The sequence below is a fragment of the Vombatus ursinus genome, unplaced genomic scaffold (assembly GCF_900497805.2).
Source record: "Vombatus ursinus unplaced genomic scaffold, bare-nosed wombat genome assembly UNPS02010548.1, whole genome shotgun sequence".
NCBI classification, from domain to species: Eukaryota; Metazoa; Chordata; class Mammalia; order Diprotodontia; family Vombatidae; genus Vombatus; species Vombatus ursinus.
In genome coordinates, this window is record NW_020950326.1 from 20,477,334 (window position 1) to 20,496,607 (window position 19,274).

The following is a 19,274-nucleotide window of genomic DNA, read 5'->3' on the forward strand; positions in this document are numbered from 1 at the left end:
GAGCTGGAGAAGGACACAGTAAACCACTGCAGCATCTCTGCCAAAAAAAAAAAAAAACCCCAAATGGCGTCACAAAGAGTCAGACACGACTGAACAACAAATTATTCTAGTCTCTCGACATTATCCTCAACTCTTCACTCTCCCTCGCCCCTACATATCCAATCAGTTGCCAAATATTGCCTTTTTTTTGAACTCACATAGTTAATGCCCTAGTTCAAGCTCTCATCACCTCATCTGTATTATTGTTAATGGCCTCCCAATTGTTCTCCCTGCTTGGTGCTGCTCTATTTCCACCCATCCTCCGCAGTACTGCCAATATGATTTTCCTCAAGCACAGATCTGACCATGTTACTCTTGCACTCGATAAACTCCACTGAATTCCTGTTTCCTCTAGAATAAAATGTAAACCCCTCTGTTTAGCTTTTAAAACCCTTTATATCCTGACCCCAACCTATCTTTCTAGTCTCACTGGACATTCTTGGTGGAGGGTGAGCAGACTGTAACATATAACTAATGAGGAACTTCCAACAAAAAATAAGAATAAAAGATGGTGGATCATCAAGGGATGTTATGATAGGAACAGAAGATGGGCTAGTCTTGTGGCAAGGATCAAGGTTAAAAGGTAGACAGGGCACTCTGCTTCAGGAGGAAGTGAAGGCCTCCATCACATTGGGTAGACCCTGTGGCCCTATGGGACGACATGGACAAGAATGGGTAAACATGGATGAGTTGTGATTTGCATCATTGGAGTCAACTTCCAAATCAGTGTGATCCCATATTCATTTCAGTATGGTTGGTAAAGCATATTTATTGTTTCTGCTATGTATATGAGTTCTTTATAACCTAGTAAATGATTTTTTATAAATTTTTATATTTATTTTTAAAAAATTTTTATAAAGTATCACTGATACTGAAAAATGAATACTCTTTAATAATATGTATGATAAATGCCAGAGGGCTTATGAAATGTAGTTTTTCCAATACTCTGTTCCAATCTGTGATTTCCTTCTTATTTAATACTATTAAATCTATCTAATTCTAGAAGAGAAATAATAACCAACAATTAGGTTTACTATCAAGGATTTTTCCTAATGGTAGTGTGATATAGTGAATAGAAAATTGGTCTTGGAATCATGAAGACCTGGGTGTGAATCACACCTGCTATTTGTTAATTGTGTGACTCTGGACTGCTGCTCTGGGTCTCAGTTTCCTCATCTGTAACACGGGGTTGTTGTTGTTATTCAGTTTTCAGTCATGTCCAACTGTTCATGACCCCATTTGGGGTTTTCTTGGAAAAGATACTGAAGTGGTTTGCCATTTCCTTCTCTAGCTCATTTTACAGATGAGGAAAGAGAGGCAGAGTTAAGTGACTTGCCCAGGGTCATGCAGCTAGTAAGTGTCTGAGGCCACATTTGAACTTATGAAGATAAGTCTTCCTTGACTCCAGGTCAGCAAGCACTCCATCCACTGTGTCACCTAGCTGCCCCTAACACGGGGTTATAGGATAATAATAGCACCTAGCTCACAAAATTGTCATGAGGATCAAATGAAATAATACATGTAAAGCATTTCATAAACTTCTAAGTGCTACCTACAAGTCAGCTATTATTATTTCATTCAGCTTTTCTTTTAAGTATTTAGGTGTTTAGCCTATTCAATTCAGTGCATGCCTCAGACACTTATTAGCTGTGTGACCCTGGACAAGTTAACCCCATTTGCCTCAGTTTTCTCATCTGTAAAATGAGTTGAAGAAGGCAATGGCAAGAAAACTTCAAATGGGGTCACAAAAAGTCAGGTACAACCAAAACAACTGATCAACAACAATATTTAATATTGGTATTAGTTCATTATCAATGAAATCTTTCAGTATAACATACTTTCCCTTTGCATATCTTTTGACAGTATTTATCTTTATTTTTGCCTTATCTGAAATCATTATTCCATATCCTGCTTTTTTTACCAGATCTGAAGTATAATAATAAATTTCATTTCCATTCCCAATTCTAACTCTGAATGCATCATTATGTTTTAGAAGTTGCATGCAGCAAATTGTTGGATTCTGTTTCCTAATCCATTTATTCCCTTTCTTCTATTTCATAGCGGTCCACCAACATTCAAAATTATCATTTCTCTTTATCAAATTTTATAGCATTAATTTTTTTTCTTAAACCAGCACTAGGACCCTATGGTTTGTTTTACTTTAAATAATCTGATCTCAATCTTCTCAAATGGACACTCCTCCTTCCATTTCCCCCACCCCTACCCAGGCCAAGCAGATTCCTTGATTGTACTTAGTTACTCTTTTCATGTTTAGCTGGGTTTAGCATGCTTCTGGGTCCCTGCTACCCCACTGTCCCACATCTTTGCTGAAATGATACTTAACTGTGGTGACCCATTCCCAGAATTATAATTCAGTCCTTTTCCTTTCCCCTCCTTGCCTTCTCTAGGATATGCCTGGCTGTGACTTCCCTTCACGGGCTTTTTCCATTCATGTTTTTTGTTCTCTCAATGATCCTCACCTAAGTTGAGAGTTCTCAGTCAAGCCTTGACCCCTCCTGCACTCAGCCCTGCCACATATTTTAGGATCCTTCCTAACCCACCCCAAACTACTCTGTTTGAAATACCTTCACCCATGACACCCCATTAGCGGAAGTATTAATTCACAAAGGAGACAGCATGTAATTAAGTGAACACTAGATCTGAAAGACCCAAATCCAGGCTCTACCATTCACTGGTCCCCTACTCACCCTGGGCCTCAGTCACCCCCATCCATAAAATAAAACAGCTGGACCAAACTTCAAGTCCATTATCCTATTAACATATTCCCCTTCCCAGCTCCTTCTCTAAAAAACAAACAAAGAGACAAACAAAACCTATTTCGACTAAGTAAGTGTCTTTGCAGTAAATGCTTTCTCTTTGTTCTCTTAATGACCCTCAGACAATGGGAGATTTCTAAAAGGCACTGCTAGCTTCGCAGGCTCCTTGCTGCATGTAAACATTGATTTTATTTTATTTTTGCTCAGTACTGTCGTGATATATGGACTTATTTACCATCTTGTTTCTTTCCTTTGAATTTGCATACCAAATTGCTGATACACAACATCATCTTTTTTTCTGTAAGAATGATACAAATTCTTTCCTTATACTGAACTTAAAATCCTTTATTCATTGGTGGGTTTTACAGAATATTATCTAGGGGCTAGAAATTGATTTCCTTTGCTTTAATAAGATGTCACACTTCAGCTTTTGCTTTCACTTCTCATGGTGATGAATAGTCAGGAGATTCAGAATATCTCTCTTTGAAATGTAAAGTCTTCTCCTAAGCCATTTACAAGATCTTTTGTTTAATGTTAAAAGCTCTGGAACTTGATGGCTGTATTTCTGAATGATCTGAATTTGGGGTTCTTCTGCCAACACCCCATGAATTCTATGTGCTTTGCTCTCCAGTTTCAATATTTCTGGGGAAGTTTTTTGTTACAATTGCCTGGAGTATGGTATTTAGGCTTTTGTTACATCCTAAGATAATTTTTAGGTTATCTTACTATACTCTGTCTTCAAGGTGACTTACCTCTGCTCCTAGAGATCTCAAGTATTCCTTCTACTTTGCTGGCTGTTGGCCTAATTATATTGTTTATTGTTATATAATTTCATTTTTGCAGTCTGCCTTTTCTTCCTTTTTAAGTGTGTTGTTTTTTGTAATACCACTGTCTTTCTCCAATGACTCCCCTCTCCCAGTCAATACATTGGTCATGTCCAAAAATGTATGCCTCATTCCATACCTATCTATATAGCCCACCACCTCTGCCAATAAGTGGGAGACATCAGTCATTCCTTTTCATTCTAAACCAGCAACTTTTTTTTTTTAAATCTTCACTAAGAGCTCTAATTTGACCTTATATCTACATTTAACAACTTCTATTAAGCTTTCCAATGGCTCTAAGGTTGCTTGTAGTTGACCCAATCTGTGTTAGGAAATCAACTTGAAGTTATTATAGCATCATTCCCCTTTTCTGGAGATTTCACCTGTCTTTTACCCCATACTATTTATTGTATTATTGGGCCTTTTTTGTATACTCATTTGTTCAGTCCCTGCTTTTTTTTTTTCTGCAGATTTTTCCATGTAAAAAACTTCCTTTTACCCCTTTGGATTTACTTCATTTGGCACTTATCTTAAGGTAATAAATAGAAGCTGGGCTTTGGCATGACCATTCACTCACCCATCTTGCTGGAGCTCCCCTTTGTCTCTATCTGCCCATAACCTAGCTCAGACTACGCATTTAATATATGTTTGAATTGAGGTCCTCATCTCCATTGTATGTAGGAGTTTTCCTGACTAAGAAAGCCAATTTGAAAGTATTTCGTTCTGTTCTGTTCATAAGTAAGTTTTGTTCAGCCTCAGAAACCCTTGGAGTGGTTAGACAATGGTGTGATTCCCTTCCAAGTTCAGCTTTGAAAGGCAACATGGTACAACAGAAAAAGCACTGGACTTGGTCATCAGGAGGCCTGGATCAAATCCTGCTCTGAAACTTACTAGGTTACCATAGGGCTTGTCATTTAACTCATATGAACTAGTTTCCTCATCTGTAAAATGGATATGTGTGATGTTTGAACTATTTGACTCATTAGGTTGTTGTTAGGAAGCACTATATAAATGAATTGAGTTCAACTATAGAGCTGTCTTTGGATTTGCTGGCCAGAGCTTAATGTCTGCACAATGGTACAATTGTATTGATTCAGAACTGAGTGAAGAGTTGGAACAAAAGGATAATTGTGCATGGTTTGATGTCATATTGGAAACTGCAACAGAGTGTCCCCCACAATCTCTACTTGATGCTGTTCTGTTTAATTTTTTTTTTAAATCAATGACTTAGAAAAGGTCTGGATGCATGCTTGTCCAATTTATAAATTACACAGAGCTAAGAGGGATTGTTAACAGACTGAATGGCAATCTGAATGTGAAAAGCTCTTCATAGGCTAGAGTACTGTACCAAAATCAAACCAAATTTAATAGCAATAAATATAGAGTTTTACACTTAGATTCAAAAAATCATATTCACACATATAAGGGAGGCATGGTTAGAGGGCAGCTCATCTGAAAAAGCTGTTTTAGTGTACAGCAAGCTTGACAATGTGAGCGACATGAGAGCTGAGAAAACTAATGTGGAGGGACAATTGGAAATAAATGTTTATTATAGTGCTTAATATGTGCCAGGCACTGTGCTAAGCACTTTAGAAATATTATTCCATTTATCCTGGTGCAGTAGATAGAATACTGAGTCTGGAATCAGGAAGACCCGAGTTCAAATCCACCCTCAGACACTTACTAAGTTGTGTGACTCTGTGCAAGCCACTTAACCTATTTGCCTCAGTTTCCTCATTTGTAAAATGGGAATTATGACAGCCTGTACCTCCCAGGATTGGTGTGAGGATCAAATCAGCTAATCATTGTAAAGTGCTTAGCATAGTGCCTGGCACATAGAAAGTGCTATATGCTAGTTAATATTATTGTTGTTATCCTCACAACAACCCTACAAGGTGGGTGCTATTATGATCCCCATTTTAAATTTGAGGAAACTGAGATTGAGAGGGGTTTAGTAATTTGCTCAGGGTTACACAGTTAGTGTCTGAAGCCAAATTTGAACTCAGCTCTTCCTGACTCCAGGCCCAGTACTCTGGCACCACTTAGCTACCAATCTTAGACAATACTAAGAGGCATATTATCAAGGAATAAAGAGTTCAAAATCCCCGATCAGACAACTTCTGAAATACTATGTACAAAGAGCTAGCTAGAACATTAGCCCTCCAGTCAGGAAGATCCAAGTTCAAATTCACCCTGAGACACTTACTAGCTGTGTGTCCCTGGACAAGTCACCTAACCTCAATTGCTTTCCCCCACCCCCGCCCAAAAAAACTATGTTTAGTTCTGCACATCACATTTTAAGAAGGACATTGATTAATCAGTTAGTGTCTGGACAAAGGTAGGCGAAAGTCCTTGAGTTCATACTATAGTTGGCCAGTTGAATAAGGTAAGTCTACTTGAGAGAAGATTGGGGGGCAGGGGCTAGGACTGGACACAACTGCCTTCAAGTATCTGAAGGATTATCACATAAAAGATGTATCTCATTTGTTCTATTTAGTTCCAAAGGGCAAAACTAAGGGTAATGGTAGAAGTTGCAAAAAAACAAATTTAGGCTTTGTGCAAGGAAAAACTTCCTAACAATTAGAGTTGCCCAAAAGTAGAATGCCCAAAAGGATTTCTACCAGCATCTAGTACAGCAATCGGCACAACTGTGCTTAATGAATGTTTACTGATTTAAACTGTGAACTGATTGGAAATGTATGAACAATAGGGCCTGGGAAAGTTTGACTGTTGATTCCTCAGGGAAATCAAATGGTTCAGGTCCACAAAAGCATTCTAGTTATTTCAGAAACATTCTAGTTAACTAGACTTCATCTACATTACTCTTTATTTGGACTTGCTCTTTTGGTTTTTGTTGTTAAGTCTTTTGGCTACCATACAGATGGATATTAATAAAGCATAATCCAAACTTTTAAATTAAATGACCTAGTAGGAATATGGGTGAACATGCCTTGTTAGGTGGTGCAGTGGATAGAGCTCTGGCCCTGCAGTTGGAAGGACCTGAATTCAAATCCGACCTCAGACACTTACTAGCTGTGTGACCCTGAACAAGTCACTTAACCCCAATCGCCTCCAAAACAAACAAAACAAAACTTGACTTGCCACCAGTCAACATGAAAATCAAAAATTTAATGTCAAGTTTTCTACTTTATACTCACAAACTGCTTAGCCAATGCACACTGCTGCATAATTACACTATTTCCTAAATCTTGCCAGCCAGGCCAACTCTACTACAGTGCTGCAGACCAATGGTTCTCAAAGTGTAATCTAGGAGCCCCGAGTCCCTTTCAGGGAGTCCACCAGGTCAAAACTATTTTCATGATACTACTAATCTGTTTTAATTTCTAATGTGGTAAACATTGATTGAAAAAACCCATGTAACAAACACTCTATGGGGAATCCTCAATAATTTTTAAATGTAATGGAGTCCTGAGACCAAAAAGTTTGAGAACCATGACTTGTAGACTCATCAGCTTAACTTTAGGTACGTTATTATGTTCATTTCTTTCATTTAAAAAGGATTTAGGGAAAAAAATAGTCATCAGAACAAAAGTACTTATAGAATCTCGAGTTCAAAAAGACTAACTGTTCAACTGAACTAGGAAACTGATTATATATATGTACATATATACACACAAATACATACACATACATACGTGTGTATGTATGTATGTATATATCGTTAAGGAACGGGGGTTTTGTCCTTTTCCCACCTTTACTGCACCTTTCCCCCTCCCATGACACTTCCCTTTAGGAGGAAATGTTTGTTTTCTCCTCCTTCCTTTGTTGTACTGTCATAAATACACAAACTTCCTATGAAGTGTGAACTCGATGCACCTGCTTAGGTTGCACATGTGTATTCATTTCTCTTGTAATAAATCTAATTGTAACACAATGTGTCATGGACTTATGATAGTGTTTTTGGTTAACAATATGTTTGTTCTGTCAAATACAAAGTCCTCAAATACATCTCAATAATCCCACACTATCCCACAGATATACCTGGTGTTCTCTTAAACTTCCAACATGAATGTATCATTAATAAAACATTTTTGTAAAAAATCGGCCACAAATTTAAACTTCATGAAATCATAAAGCTGAGAGTGACCAGCTTTGGGGATCATCTAAGTATTATCCTTTTCCAGTTGAGGGGCGAGGTGGGACGGGGAGAGTTGTGGCAAAGTGAGTTGCCTAAAGTAACCTTGCTGCTAAGAGGCAGAACTGATACTCCAACATCTGTCTAGTGTTCTCTCTACTATACCATGGCTTCAAACCAATCACTGGACTTTGGAACTAATGTGTTAATGCCATAGTCTTTTAATTTTATTTATACACAAAGTCTTGGGAGGCAACATCCATTGCCATACTTAGGCACTGGTTATTATTCAAAGTATCTTGTCTATCCTATATAATTGTAATTTGATTTTTTAAAAGTCTTCTGGATCACATCTTTATTCTTAAATAGTGGTGCCATATTCAGGAGTTCTTATTCAGATATATCTTGAGTGATTGTAAAGAATCTAATTAGCATTAAAATGCCAGCAAGTGTTAACACTTAAGCTTTTAAGCAAGAACAGAAGCATTCAAGATAAATCTTAAAAAACACCTAATGTACTCAGGATACATAATGTGAACCACGGAATATACAAATATTTCTCAAAATTTTATTGATAGAAACAAGTGTATTCAAATGCGGCACTGAGCAAAAAATAAAAAGAAGAGTCTGGAATGCCAATAACACTAGAGAATCTCACTCATAGATTACATTTCCTCTGATTTAACTAGCACCATTAATTAAAATATTAGAGATTAAATCAGAATCTTTTCTAAAAGTATAAAAAAATCTATCAGTATAAAGATTAATTTAATATTCTGGTAATGAAGTTTTACCCCAAATATCTCCTTAAAAATCAAATCAGATTTTACTATTTCTAACTGACCAAAGTGGTTTAAAAATGTATTCAGTTCCACAGTTGCTCAAAGATAATTGCTCATTAATGCTATTTTTTGGTAAGATGTTCATTGGAGATATCCGAAATTGGCTTTTCATAAATCTCTGACTAGCAAGAAAATACAGAAAATTGGGATTAGTACTACATCATTTCTAACACAAGTCTTAGAAAATATTTTTCTAGACTATAAAAATACTAAATTGCATATCAAAGTTTCAGCATATCCAGCTTTTGCTACAGCAGACAAATATTTAAAACACACTTAATGATCTTATACCACAGTATTTTTTATCATCCTGAACATAAAGTACCTTAATAATTTTACTATCAGGTTCATCCTGATTTAATAATCATTTTCCTCATATTGTGTTGTAATTAGATAGTTATACCAAGATGTATGTTGCTAGTAAAAGAACTGGAAGAACCAACATAAAGTTCTTGGTATTCAAATTACTTCTGCAAGTACAATCACAGTAGAGAGCTGTTGGATATCCAAATTTAGGAATACTTCCATTTAAGGAGTACCTGTATCTGCACAAGATTAAGAAATATTGTGGATGAGGTTTGTTGGTTACATATTATAGTACCATGGCAGTCAAGAGAACAAAATTCTGAATCTGCAACCTAGACTTATCTACTCTGGCATAAGAAGGAAAATCACTTACTCCAAGCAACATCAACTTACAGCACAGTATCTGTTTCTCAATGAAGTAGAAGTGTACCAAATTAATGAACTAGATCTTGTACCAAATCATGGCAAATTATTTGCTATTCAAGTCAATCTACCTATATGGTCCCAAACTGGGATTTCTAAGTATTTTCAAAGTAATACTGTCATACCTTTTGAATCAGAAAGAACCAAAACTGGTCATCTTCTGTACCAGCACAAATTATTTCATAAAATACAGAATGATTTTCTTTTAAAATGTTTTTCTGTGACATGCATCATAATAACTACTACTATTTAAGACTGAAAACATGTCTCTTTTGACAAAGTGAACAAAATCTTCAAGAGGGCACATAGGCTTGCTAGAATGCTTGTGGTGTTCCTGGCAAAAAGAGGTGTGGAATGTGACATCAACTCCATTATAAAGAATACGGATAAAATGATCAGTAGGTCTTTCTCCATCTTGCCACAATTCAAAGACCAATCTGGCTGCAAATCTTGGAAACCTGGCTTCAGTAATACCCAAGGCACTGAGAACTGGTGACAAAGTGACATCATGAGCAGAATAAAGAACAAAAATCTCTTCCTTCTTGCCTTCTGCAATGCGCAGCATCCGGTTGACTGTCTGGTTAAGTACAGGATGAGAAGCCAGTAGTGCATACCTGAAATAAAGTTTCCTTTCACGTCTCTCTCTCTCGTCCTCTATCTGATGTGTCTTGATAACTTTAAAATGCTCTAAGTCAATACAGCCATTTTTGGTACAGGGGAAACTGACATTGTGGCAAAAGTGGCATAACATAGAATCTATGGGGTTAGCAGCTCTTAGCTGCCTCGTGGGAATCCCCACTATTTTTGCCATTTCCACATAAGTGTTCTCTAACTGGCTGTTTTTAACACGCAAGAGGTACTGGCGACGTTGTTCCTTTTCAAGATACTGATTTCTCATTGGGCAATCACAACTTCCAGAGCAGAAGATAGTACTCCACTGGTGCCTAAAGTTAATTTTCTTCCAATCAAAATCTGGGAGAAGACTATAGAGCAAGGCCAGTCCACTCTGGAGAGTTCGACTTTTTCCAGTTGTCTCTAAGTAAAGATGCTTTGTGGTCCAATCTTTTGGAAGGAGTTTGTGTTTCTTTAAATAAATGTCTCGTAACAGCTGTCCATTCTTCAAATGCTGAACAACACCTAACAAAAATGACAACAAAAGTTTTCCTGAATATAAGACTTGAAGGAAAGTATACAAAAGAGAGAGCATAAAAAAAGAGAATAGTATGAGGGCCAAGTACATAAAAGTTTAATCAATCTTAAATTTTATGATTTTTTAAAATGAATGTAAAATATAAATATCTGAACCCAACTCAGCTCCGCAAGCTGGACAACCATCATCAATTCATGAAAGAAAATTGCATGCAAATTTATATGTCAGATATGGCAGACAGAAATCTGTCCTCCACTTATGGAAGTGATGTGATAATGCTTGTTCACACCTTCTTTTCCTAGACAGCATAACTTCTACTCAATTCCTCCAAACTCCCTGGGGAATAGTCCCTGGCTGTCTTCTATATTACTCTGGGAACCACCCAAGAAGATGAAAATCAGCTACCACATATAGGCAACTGGCTACCAAGTCTACAACTGGAAAGGACAGAGGGATGACTTTTTCTTTTCTATTAGCAAGTATTCTTCAATTTGTAGGGGAGACTGGAGCTTCAATTTACTCAATATAGTCTTTTAATCGAATGTAAATAAATTTTAAAAATCTACCCATCTGCTACTATTCTCTCATTCATTAATCTCCCTTTATTGGTCTCATTTGACCTTTCCATTCCTGAGCTGGTGGGAACTACTGTCTCAAGAGAAACAATTTAAACTCTTAAAGACCTGTTCATCTTAGTGTTTAAAAGATAGGGTACAGTAAAATTTCAAAATTGGTAGATCCCACTAAGCAATACCAAGTAGTGAAATGTGGAACTGATGATGAAAAACTGCACACAAATTTCATAAAACTGCATGGCTACGCAGAAAACCAAGAGATGAATTTTAATGTAGGCATGTACAAGGTAATATATTTAAGAAAAGATAATCCAAACTGTATAATGAGTGGCTCTAATCTATCAAGTACAATCAAAAGAAGAGGTCAAGGGGTCATTGATATACTAAAGAAGAAGTACAAAATATGCTGCTGACTATAGCCAAAAGACAAACAATATGCTAGGCATCCTCAGGATGGGGGAAAAACAAAGGGGAAAACACTTGTCACCTCTGTATAAAACCATGAGCCACAGAAGACATCCAGAATACAAATCTCAAAAAAGATGTAATAAAGTCAGATAAGAGAAAGCAAATTACTAAACTATGTGGGAGAACTCTTAAAAGATAAACTAAAAAAAATTCATAACTCTTCACTCTACAAGGAGGGGATATGATTGAAGTTCATGAACTCAAGAAGGGCATAAATATGTCAAAAGTGACTTGTTTATCACAGTTTGTATCTTCCTCAGAACTTCTTATGATTTAGTTATTTTTGTATATGCAATAGCTTCAACTAGACTAAGCTCCATATAAGAGAAGGAATCCTGTCTTATCTAAATTTCATCTCTTCCCAAGTGAATAGCACAATGTTTCACATACAATAGGCACTTAATAAATGTTTGCTGAATTGAATGTAATCAAATCTTAAAATATTAGAACAGGTGAGTCTCTCCTTGATGCTTGAAAGAGATAAAACAGTATTTTTTCTATCAAAAAAGAATGTCCTGTTTTACAGTGAAATATAAACTTAAGGAACCTGTTATCTGCAGTACAGTAGAACACCAAAGGGAGAAGACCTGTTTTCCATTTTGTCTTGTTATCCCCCAGAGACTAATGCAGTATATTGCACACAGAAGACACTTAATAAATGTTGCTGAATTGAACTGAACCTCAAGTAGTATGGCAGATTTAAAATGTAAATGAGATCAAAGTTAATATAAATAAATTTTTGATAAATTCTTTGATCCATAATTAATTAAAAGGACTTGGAAATAAATGTACAGGAAATGTCCCTAAATATCTGAAACTGAGGCTGGGTTCAAGAAGAAAATTGTGCTGTCTCACATCATCAACTTTGAAGATACTTCTCAGAAGCCAACCAAAGACAAGCTGGATTCGGCTACTGGTTTGATGTAATATGACAATTCTTTTGTTTAGAGACTAATTGCTACTCTAAGCATCCTATTAAAGAAGTGACACTGGGTTCTCAAAAGTTATGCCCAAAAAAACACCAAATATGATAGGTCTCACACCAAGCTGGAAAAGCTTAGGTTAAGAGTTTAGTGACTATGTATCTGTTGTTTGAGGACCAGTCTAGCTAAATTTGGAGAGGTTCATCATTTGCATGGAAACAGTAACTCTAGAAGAACTATCTACTAATATATGGGGAGAGTACTCACAACAACTACAACAGATCCTTGAAGTACTGAAGTAAGATTAAGTATTGCCTCACTTGTCCTAGTGATGTGGTAGAGGATAGGGTGAAATTTCTTCCCAATGAATGCCAAGAAGTTACCACTAGAATTGATGTAGCAAAAGCGGATGATAACTCATATTGCTAACATTTATATAAAGTTTTATGGTTTTTAAAGTGTTTTACATGTATTATCTTATTTTGTCATAATGGCCCCAAATAAGCTTTCTGAAGAGTGAAGTTACATACAAGGCAATGGATTTCAAAATAAAATAACTTTAAAAATAATCATGTAAAAACATAACCAGGTAGTATTTCCAACCATAGAAAACAACCTCTAAGGGAAAATACGTTCTTGGGAAATCGAAAAGAACAAAGAGGAAACTTGCCTGTCTGAGTGAGTTCTCCCATTTCACACAGTGAATGACTAGGATAAAGAGGCAGGGTACTGAGAGTGCCTTCCATTAAGACTTCAGATGCTTTTGACATGTGATTGATGAAAGCTTCAAGTTTAGGATGGTTTGGTTTCCTAAAAAGGACAAACCAAAATACATTCTAGTCCAACAAATGCTTTATATGATAATATAAAAGCAAAACTATAAAGTGAAAAAATTGAATGATTTATTGTAAGAAATCATATTGTTCAAAGCTAGATGCTTTTTCATACCTATAGTCTCTCTTCATAAACATTTTTAATCCACATTTAAGACAATGAGCTTCAGATCTTCAAATGCATTCAAGGGCAGGCAGCTCCCAATTATCTATATGCTCCTAAGTTATCTCCCCTTGTAGATTCCAGGCCTCCTCTCTAGACCCAATCAGGGTTTTCTAATTCAACTTCTGTGGAGCTAGCTAGTTAGCTAATCAAGCAAATGCCTTTTTGGGTCTAGTAGACTCCTAAAGCTTTGATGCTGACTATTCCCTCTCACCCATCAACCATATTTAAAGAACAAGAGGTAAAACTGGCTCCAAGGATAAAGGGTTACAACCCTAACCATTTCTCAGAGAAGAAACTTGAGGGTGACATGCTGTCATATAAGATCATGAACTGATGTACTGATCACCAAATTTTTAATATTAAAATTCAATTATTATTTGACCACTTATACTCATCAATAAATTTGTCATTCTTCAAGTCCCAGCTTGAATCCTTCACCTCCTATTTAAAGCTTTCCTTGGAAAGTTCAGACTACACTCATCTTTTCCTTTAACTTCTAGTACACATATTTGTTTTACCATATAATTTAGCACTTTATTATACACTCTCACTTTCTAATTATTTCATGTGTCTTGCCCTTATGTAAAGTTAAAAATTCAACTTTAAAGTTACTTTATAGAATGATAATATTTGACTCAGCTTGATATAAATCAAACAACAAACAAATGAATGACTATCATGTAGGGCTACAAAAGAAATTTACAATCAAGTTAGCAAAGTAAAACCTATACGCACAAGATCATTTGTTTCCTTGTGTCAATTGAGTTATACAGACAAAAACTGCTTATAGGATTTCAAAGGAGTAAGAGAGGACTTCAAGCTGAAGTGGTCTGGAAAAGCTTCATGGAAGAATGAGATTTGAGCAATGCCTTGCAAGATGAATAGGATTTAGACAGATGGGAAGGATAGGGAAGTTATTCTAGACAACAGGAATGCCACGAGCAAAGCCTGAAAGGTAGGAACATGCTAGTCATGTTCAGGGGACAGTACAGGATTTAATTGGGGAGTAGAGGAAAATAAAGTTAGAAACACTGTGGACAGATTGTAGGGGAGCCTAGACTGAGTCACTGGAGGTTTTTCAGCAGGTGTACGAGATGATGAAAGCAGTATTTTTGCAGAATTAACCTTGCAGTGAATAGAAGCATATGATAAGCACTTCATTTCCATGATTAAAGCTAAAGAATTTCGGCATGTTTATATCACAATTAAACGCACCTTGAGTCAAACCACAGGCTGGCCAAGAAAAAGAAAAAGAACCAGTGTAAAACCTTAAATGTTAATCTTTGCAGTATATTAATATAAAATTAGGTTTAAAAGTAAAATATCTAGTAATAAGGAATTTCTCCTGATTAACGAAATAAGAATTTATGCACACTTTCCAACTGACTACTAAAATGCTGATGTTTACTTAGTTACAGAAAGAGGAAAGTTAACTGCTAGATTAAAAACAAGAAATAGCAAAGAAAAAAGCAAAGATCAAACTGCTCTAACAGTAAACTCTCAGCGCCTGAGCTCCATCGACGGTGACATTTTAAATGGATACAGTCATGGTTCTAAATATACTAAAATGATTTCAGTAACCTGACAAAAAAACATAAACCTCAAAACTTCTCTGTGTAAAGGTACATCTTAAAATTATAATGTGCTAAACCTGGCAGACTCTAATATAAATGATGATGTTAACCTAAATACTACAGGGTACATTATGTTTTTCACTAGAGCAGAAAATACAAATTTTTCCTAAAAATACATATAAATGTTTGCAATCTTAGAAATTAATATTTTTATAAAATGAAAACAAAGCTTTTAATACTTATCTTCATAAACTATAGGTTACCCCTCAAGACACATAAAATGCTTCTCTCAGTATCTCTGGATTCTGATTAAGAATCTAAGCAAAAGCTTTGTGGACGTAACCTGGAAATTAAATTTAAGTTACATGACTAAAGACAGTTACAGGAAATAGTTTCCTAAATTCTCCATGTTTTCACTATGTGATTATCCATAAAGACTTTTTTCATGTTAAAAATAATTTAATTATCTATTAGTTTTTTTTTCCTGTAAGAGGTGGTTTGTGGATCTTCTTCTGAATATGGATTTCTTATGGAAAGAAATCCATAATCAAAAATTTTCACTTATGGAATTATTACTTCAATATTTTAAAGATCTATGACCTCACTGGTGTGGGTACTTCTTTCACTAACACAGATCCTGACCCCTCTACAAATATAGCACATGATCTTTAAGAGTTGCTGAGACAAAAAAATCAACCTGTGGGCAACCTGTTGATAAATCTCTCTAAATTTAACTGAGCTAGTCCCCAAACCAAAGACATACATTAAAAAACAAAAACAAAAACAAAACAAAAAAAAAAACCACCAAAGACATACAGTCTTTCACCAGACCTATAATCAAAGACTTTTCAGCTTGGTATTGAACCTACCAGAGCTGCTGCTGTCATAACCTAAGTCATGGTCACAGTTACCCTTTGATAAGATATCAAATTAGAACTTCAGTGGAGGAAGCAATTAATCAAGTATTTATTTATCAGAAGATGCTTCTTTCTCATACAAATCTTAATGTTATACTGATGTTAGTGGATCTGATAGAGACAGGGACAAATAAAAATTCATTTTACCCTAATTTAACTGTATAATTGTTCTTTTCTTGGACAATAGTTAATAAAACTAAACATCAGACATAACACTTTTTGCTTAAACATTAAAATTATTATGAGTTTTGGTGTTTATTAATCAAATCCATGAAATAAATTCTTCAATAAAAATATACCTGACCTTGGCCTCATCAGAAATTTTTATGCATGCTGAATACTGAAAGTAATAAAAATGTTAAATTATTACAGACTTCAAAGAATTGGCCTCATTTTCTTATTTCACTCTGAGTATCTATTTATATCAGAAATGTTAACGCATAAAGCTCAATATAAGACCTCAAAACTATTTTGCATACCCATTAGAAAGTCAACAATACTGCAGCATAAACTGTATAAGTAATGAGTTCTTCACTAGAATACTAAGAAAAAAAAGTAGCCTTCTTATCAGAAAATAAATTCAAATAGTTTATATTTAAATTAAGTAACAATGCTAATGCATGTAAATTTATGGAATGATTATTCAAGAGTAAAAAGTATCTAACTGGAAAAACAGCATTCTATTAATTTAAAAAATATTTTTCTATAAAGACTTAAAATCAATTAATATTCTTCTATTCAAGTCTCAAGAGGTAATTTGATTCAATTCAACAAGTATCTACTAAATATCTAACCTAGTGTTGAGTACTTTGTGGGATACAAAATAAGCATGTAAGTAATGGTCCCGTTCAGACAGATTTAGTACAATTAATATGATATTGTCCTATAGGGACATGATAAGTGAAAGGAGAAAAATCTCACTATAACAAAAAGCCAGAGTCCTATACCACAGCATTTTGGATGTGGAAAATGAAACAGCCAGCTCTAACTGTACAGACAGATTAGTAATCAACACAAGTTGGTGATTATATGAAATTTCAAGCCACATCATTAGAGAGAGGTAAAAATTCTAATCTGGGTCAAAGACTGCACAAACAGGTGTGGATGACCAAAGGAACTAAATTTGATAGTAACTCAATTCTATTATCCTATATGGCCCCAAGATCAAGTACAATCCTTTCTCCTGGTGTTTTGATTAGGTAATTTATTTTAAGTATATTTCTACTATATAAATTAAAGTAAAAAAAACATACCACTATCAGGACTTTTTAAAATCAGATCTATTGTCTCATTAGTTTAAGGCAACTTTTGGTAAGGAAATTATCTCTACCAATGATCCTTGCTTTGCAATTTATACTTTTGGAGGGCTCTGAGGAGTTAAGTGATTAGTCACAGTCACACAGCTAGTACATGTCAGAGGCAGAACTTGTACCGAAGTCTTCACTTCACCATGACCAGCCCTTTAGCCACATGACCACACTACATATGGTGGATATTATACATCTCTAAATACATCCTTGGCAGTTGGTACTTTTTCTTGTAGTTAACTATCATTATAATTTTCTAAAATTTCCATATTTCTATTTTCCACTTTCTATTCTTAATGTTTTCTCCATTTATTTCTCTATTCATTCTAATATTTACTGAAAATGCAAGATATCATGTTAATTGGGCATCACAAGATCATGGACCTAGAGCTAGAACCTCATTTTAGAGATGAGGAAACTGAGGCCCAAGGAGATTAAAGTGACTGCCAAAGTCATATAGTAGTAAACTTCAGAGGCAAAATTTGAACCCAGGCCTCCAGACTCCATAACCAATATGTCTTTCCACTGTGCCATGTTGCCATCCAAAAGATACAAAAAATAAGATGAATCTCTGCCCTCAAGGAACTTATAATCTAATTTTATTTTTTAAAAACAAACCAAAATTATCATTCATGTTTTTTTAAAAAAGGATCCTGAAAAACATGTTACCTCTACAGTTCTGAAAAATTAAAAAGTATAAACAAAGTACAGCAACATGTGGTGATATAAAACAAATGAAACATGTTAGTTTCAAAAATGATTATAATTTGGAAAAGAATTTTTAAAACGCAGCTTACCTGTTAGCAACCAAAGTACAGTCAATTTCTGGTCTCTTTGTTTTAGGAATGGCATAAAGTGGGTATCTATCTCCATGACGAATTAATACGTGAACTGATACTAGTTTGAAATAATAAGGTGCATGACCTACATGTAAGAAATATAAATTTAAACATTAGTTTTGGGAACAGTATTAAGATATACTAGGTTTTACAGAAATACTTCAATACAAAAAAGTGTTCCTTAAAAAGATGTCTACAAAGCAAAACTCTACCTATCAACATAAACCACTGATTTTCATGAAAAGGATTGGGGCATATTCCTATTTTTAAAAAGATTTTGAACTGTAGATAAACAAACTGGAAGGCTGAGTACTTATTCCTACTATCATTCCTCCCTGACCTTCACAAATCCAAGAACTTTAACCTTGTGACTCTTCAAAATAGCTCTAAGAAAAAAAGTACTTTGTTATAGCTACTGAATTTGTTACACAATAGTACAAAACCTACCTTCTGCACTACGTTCAGCAATGCTTGGGATATTGCAGTAAATACGAGCTTCATGAATAGGATCCACCACAGGAGGTTCAGTCAATGGATCAGGCATTATTCTCTTGCGATTTTTACCATTCATCCCATTTTTGACTGGTGTTACTGGCGTTAGGTGGACTAAAAAAAAAATTTTCAATGTAATTAAGTAATTACATGAAGTATAATTGTACAATGTAATTCTGAATTTCATATTTTAATTTTCTGAATTATGTTGCATTTAATTCAATGAATTACTCTTGAAGCCACTTCAGTGTCATTTTTTTCATTTGAAATCTTTTTTCAAAAGTTTTTCAATGGAAGCTTACATTTCATTGATATGCTGATAGCAAAGGTTTGGGAGATTTGGGGAGCTTTTGGTTTGATCTGATTTTTTTAGGTTGCTGTTTTGTTTTTAACCATGTATTATTAAACAATACTGGTCACAGAACTAATATATCTGAGAGTACTACTGATTCTAAGCTGTAAAAATTAACCACCTAGACAGAATTCACCCACCCAACAACAACATAATACACTAGATTTAGGCCCTCAACCTCATGTTCAACCGAAATCCTTTGCTGAAATAGCAAAGAGGTTTAACAACAGAATGTGAACACGATCTCCTCTAGCCATCATTTTTTAACTTTTGGGCTAGATTCTCAAGATCATTAATTTCACTCCACAGAATACAACTGCAGAGTGTTTAAAAACCACAGAATAGTTTACAATTTACTTATCTGCTAATAA

The 19,274-nt window shown here is 35.1% G+C and overlaps 1 protein-coding gene across 6 annotated transcripts in view; it reads right to left on the reverse strand.

Moving 5' to 3' along the window:
• Positions 1 to 7,413: 7,413 nt before the first annotated feature.
• Positions 7,414 to 19,274, reverse strand: part of PXYLP1 (2-phosphoxylose phosphatase 1) — a 54,115-nt gene continuing 42,254 nt past the window's right edge. For all 6 annotated transcript variants that reach the window (XM_027854706.1, XM_027854707.1, XM_027854710.1 and 3 more), the window contains 4 exons: positions 18,507 to 18,665; positions 18,018 to 18,144; positions 13,094 to 13,233; positions 7,414 to 10,444 (listed from right to left, as the gene is read on the reverse strand). In XM_027854706.1, coding sequence (XP_027710507.1) covers positions 9,513 to 10,444; positions 13,094 to 13,233; positions 18,018 to 18,144; positions 18,507 to 18,665 — 1,358 coding nt within the window. In that variant the 3' untranslated portion in view covers positions 7,414 to 9,512. The remainder of the gene's footprint in view (positions 10,445 to 13,093; positions 13,234 to 18,017; positions 18,145 to 18,506; positions 18,666 to 19,274) is intronic.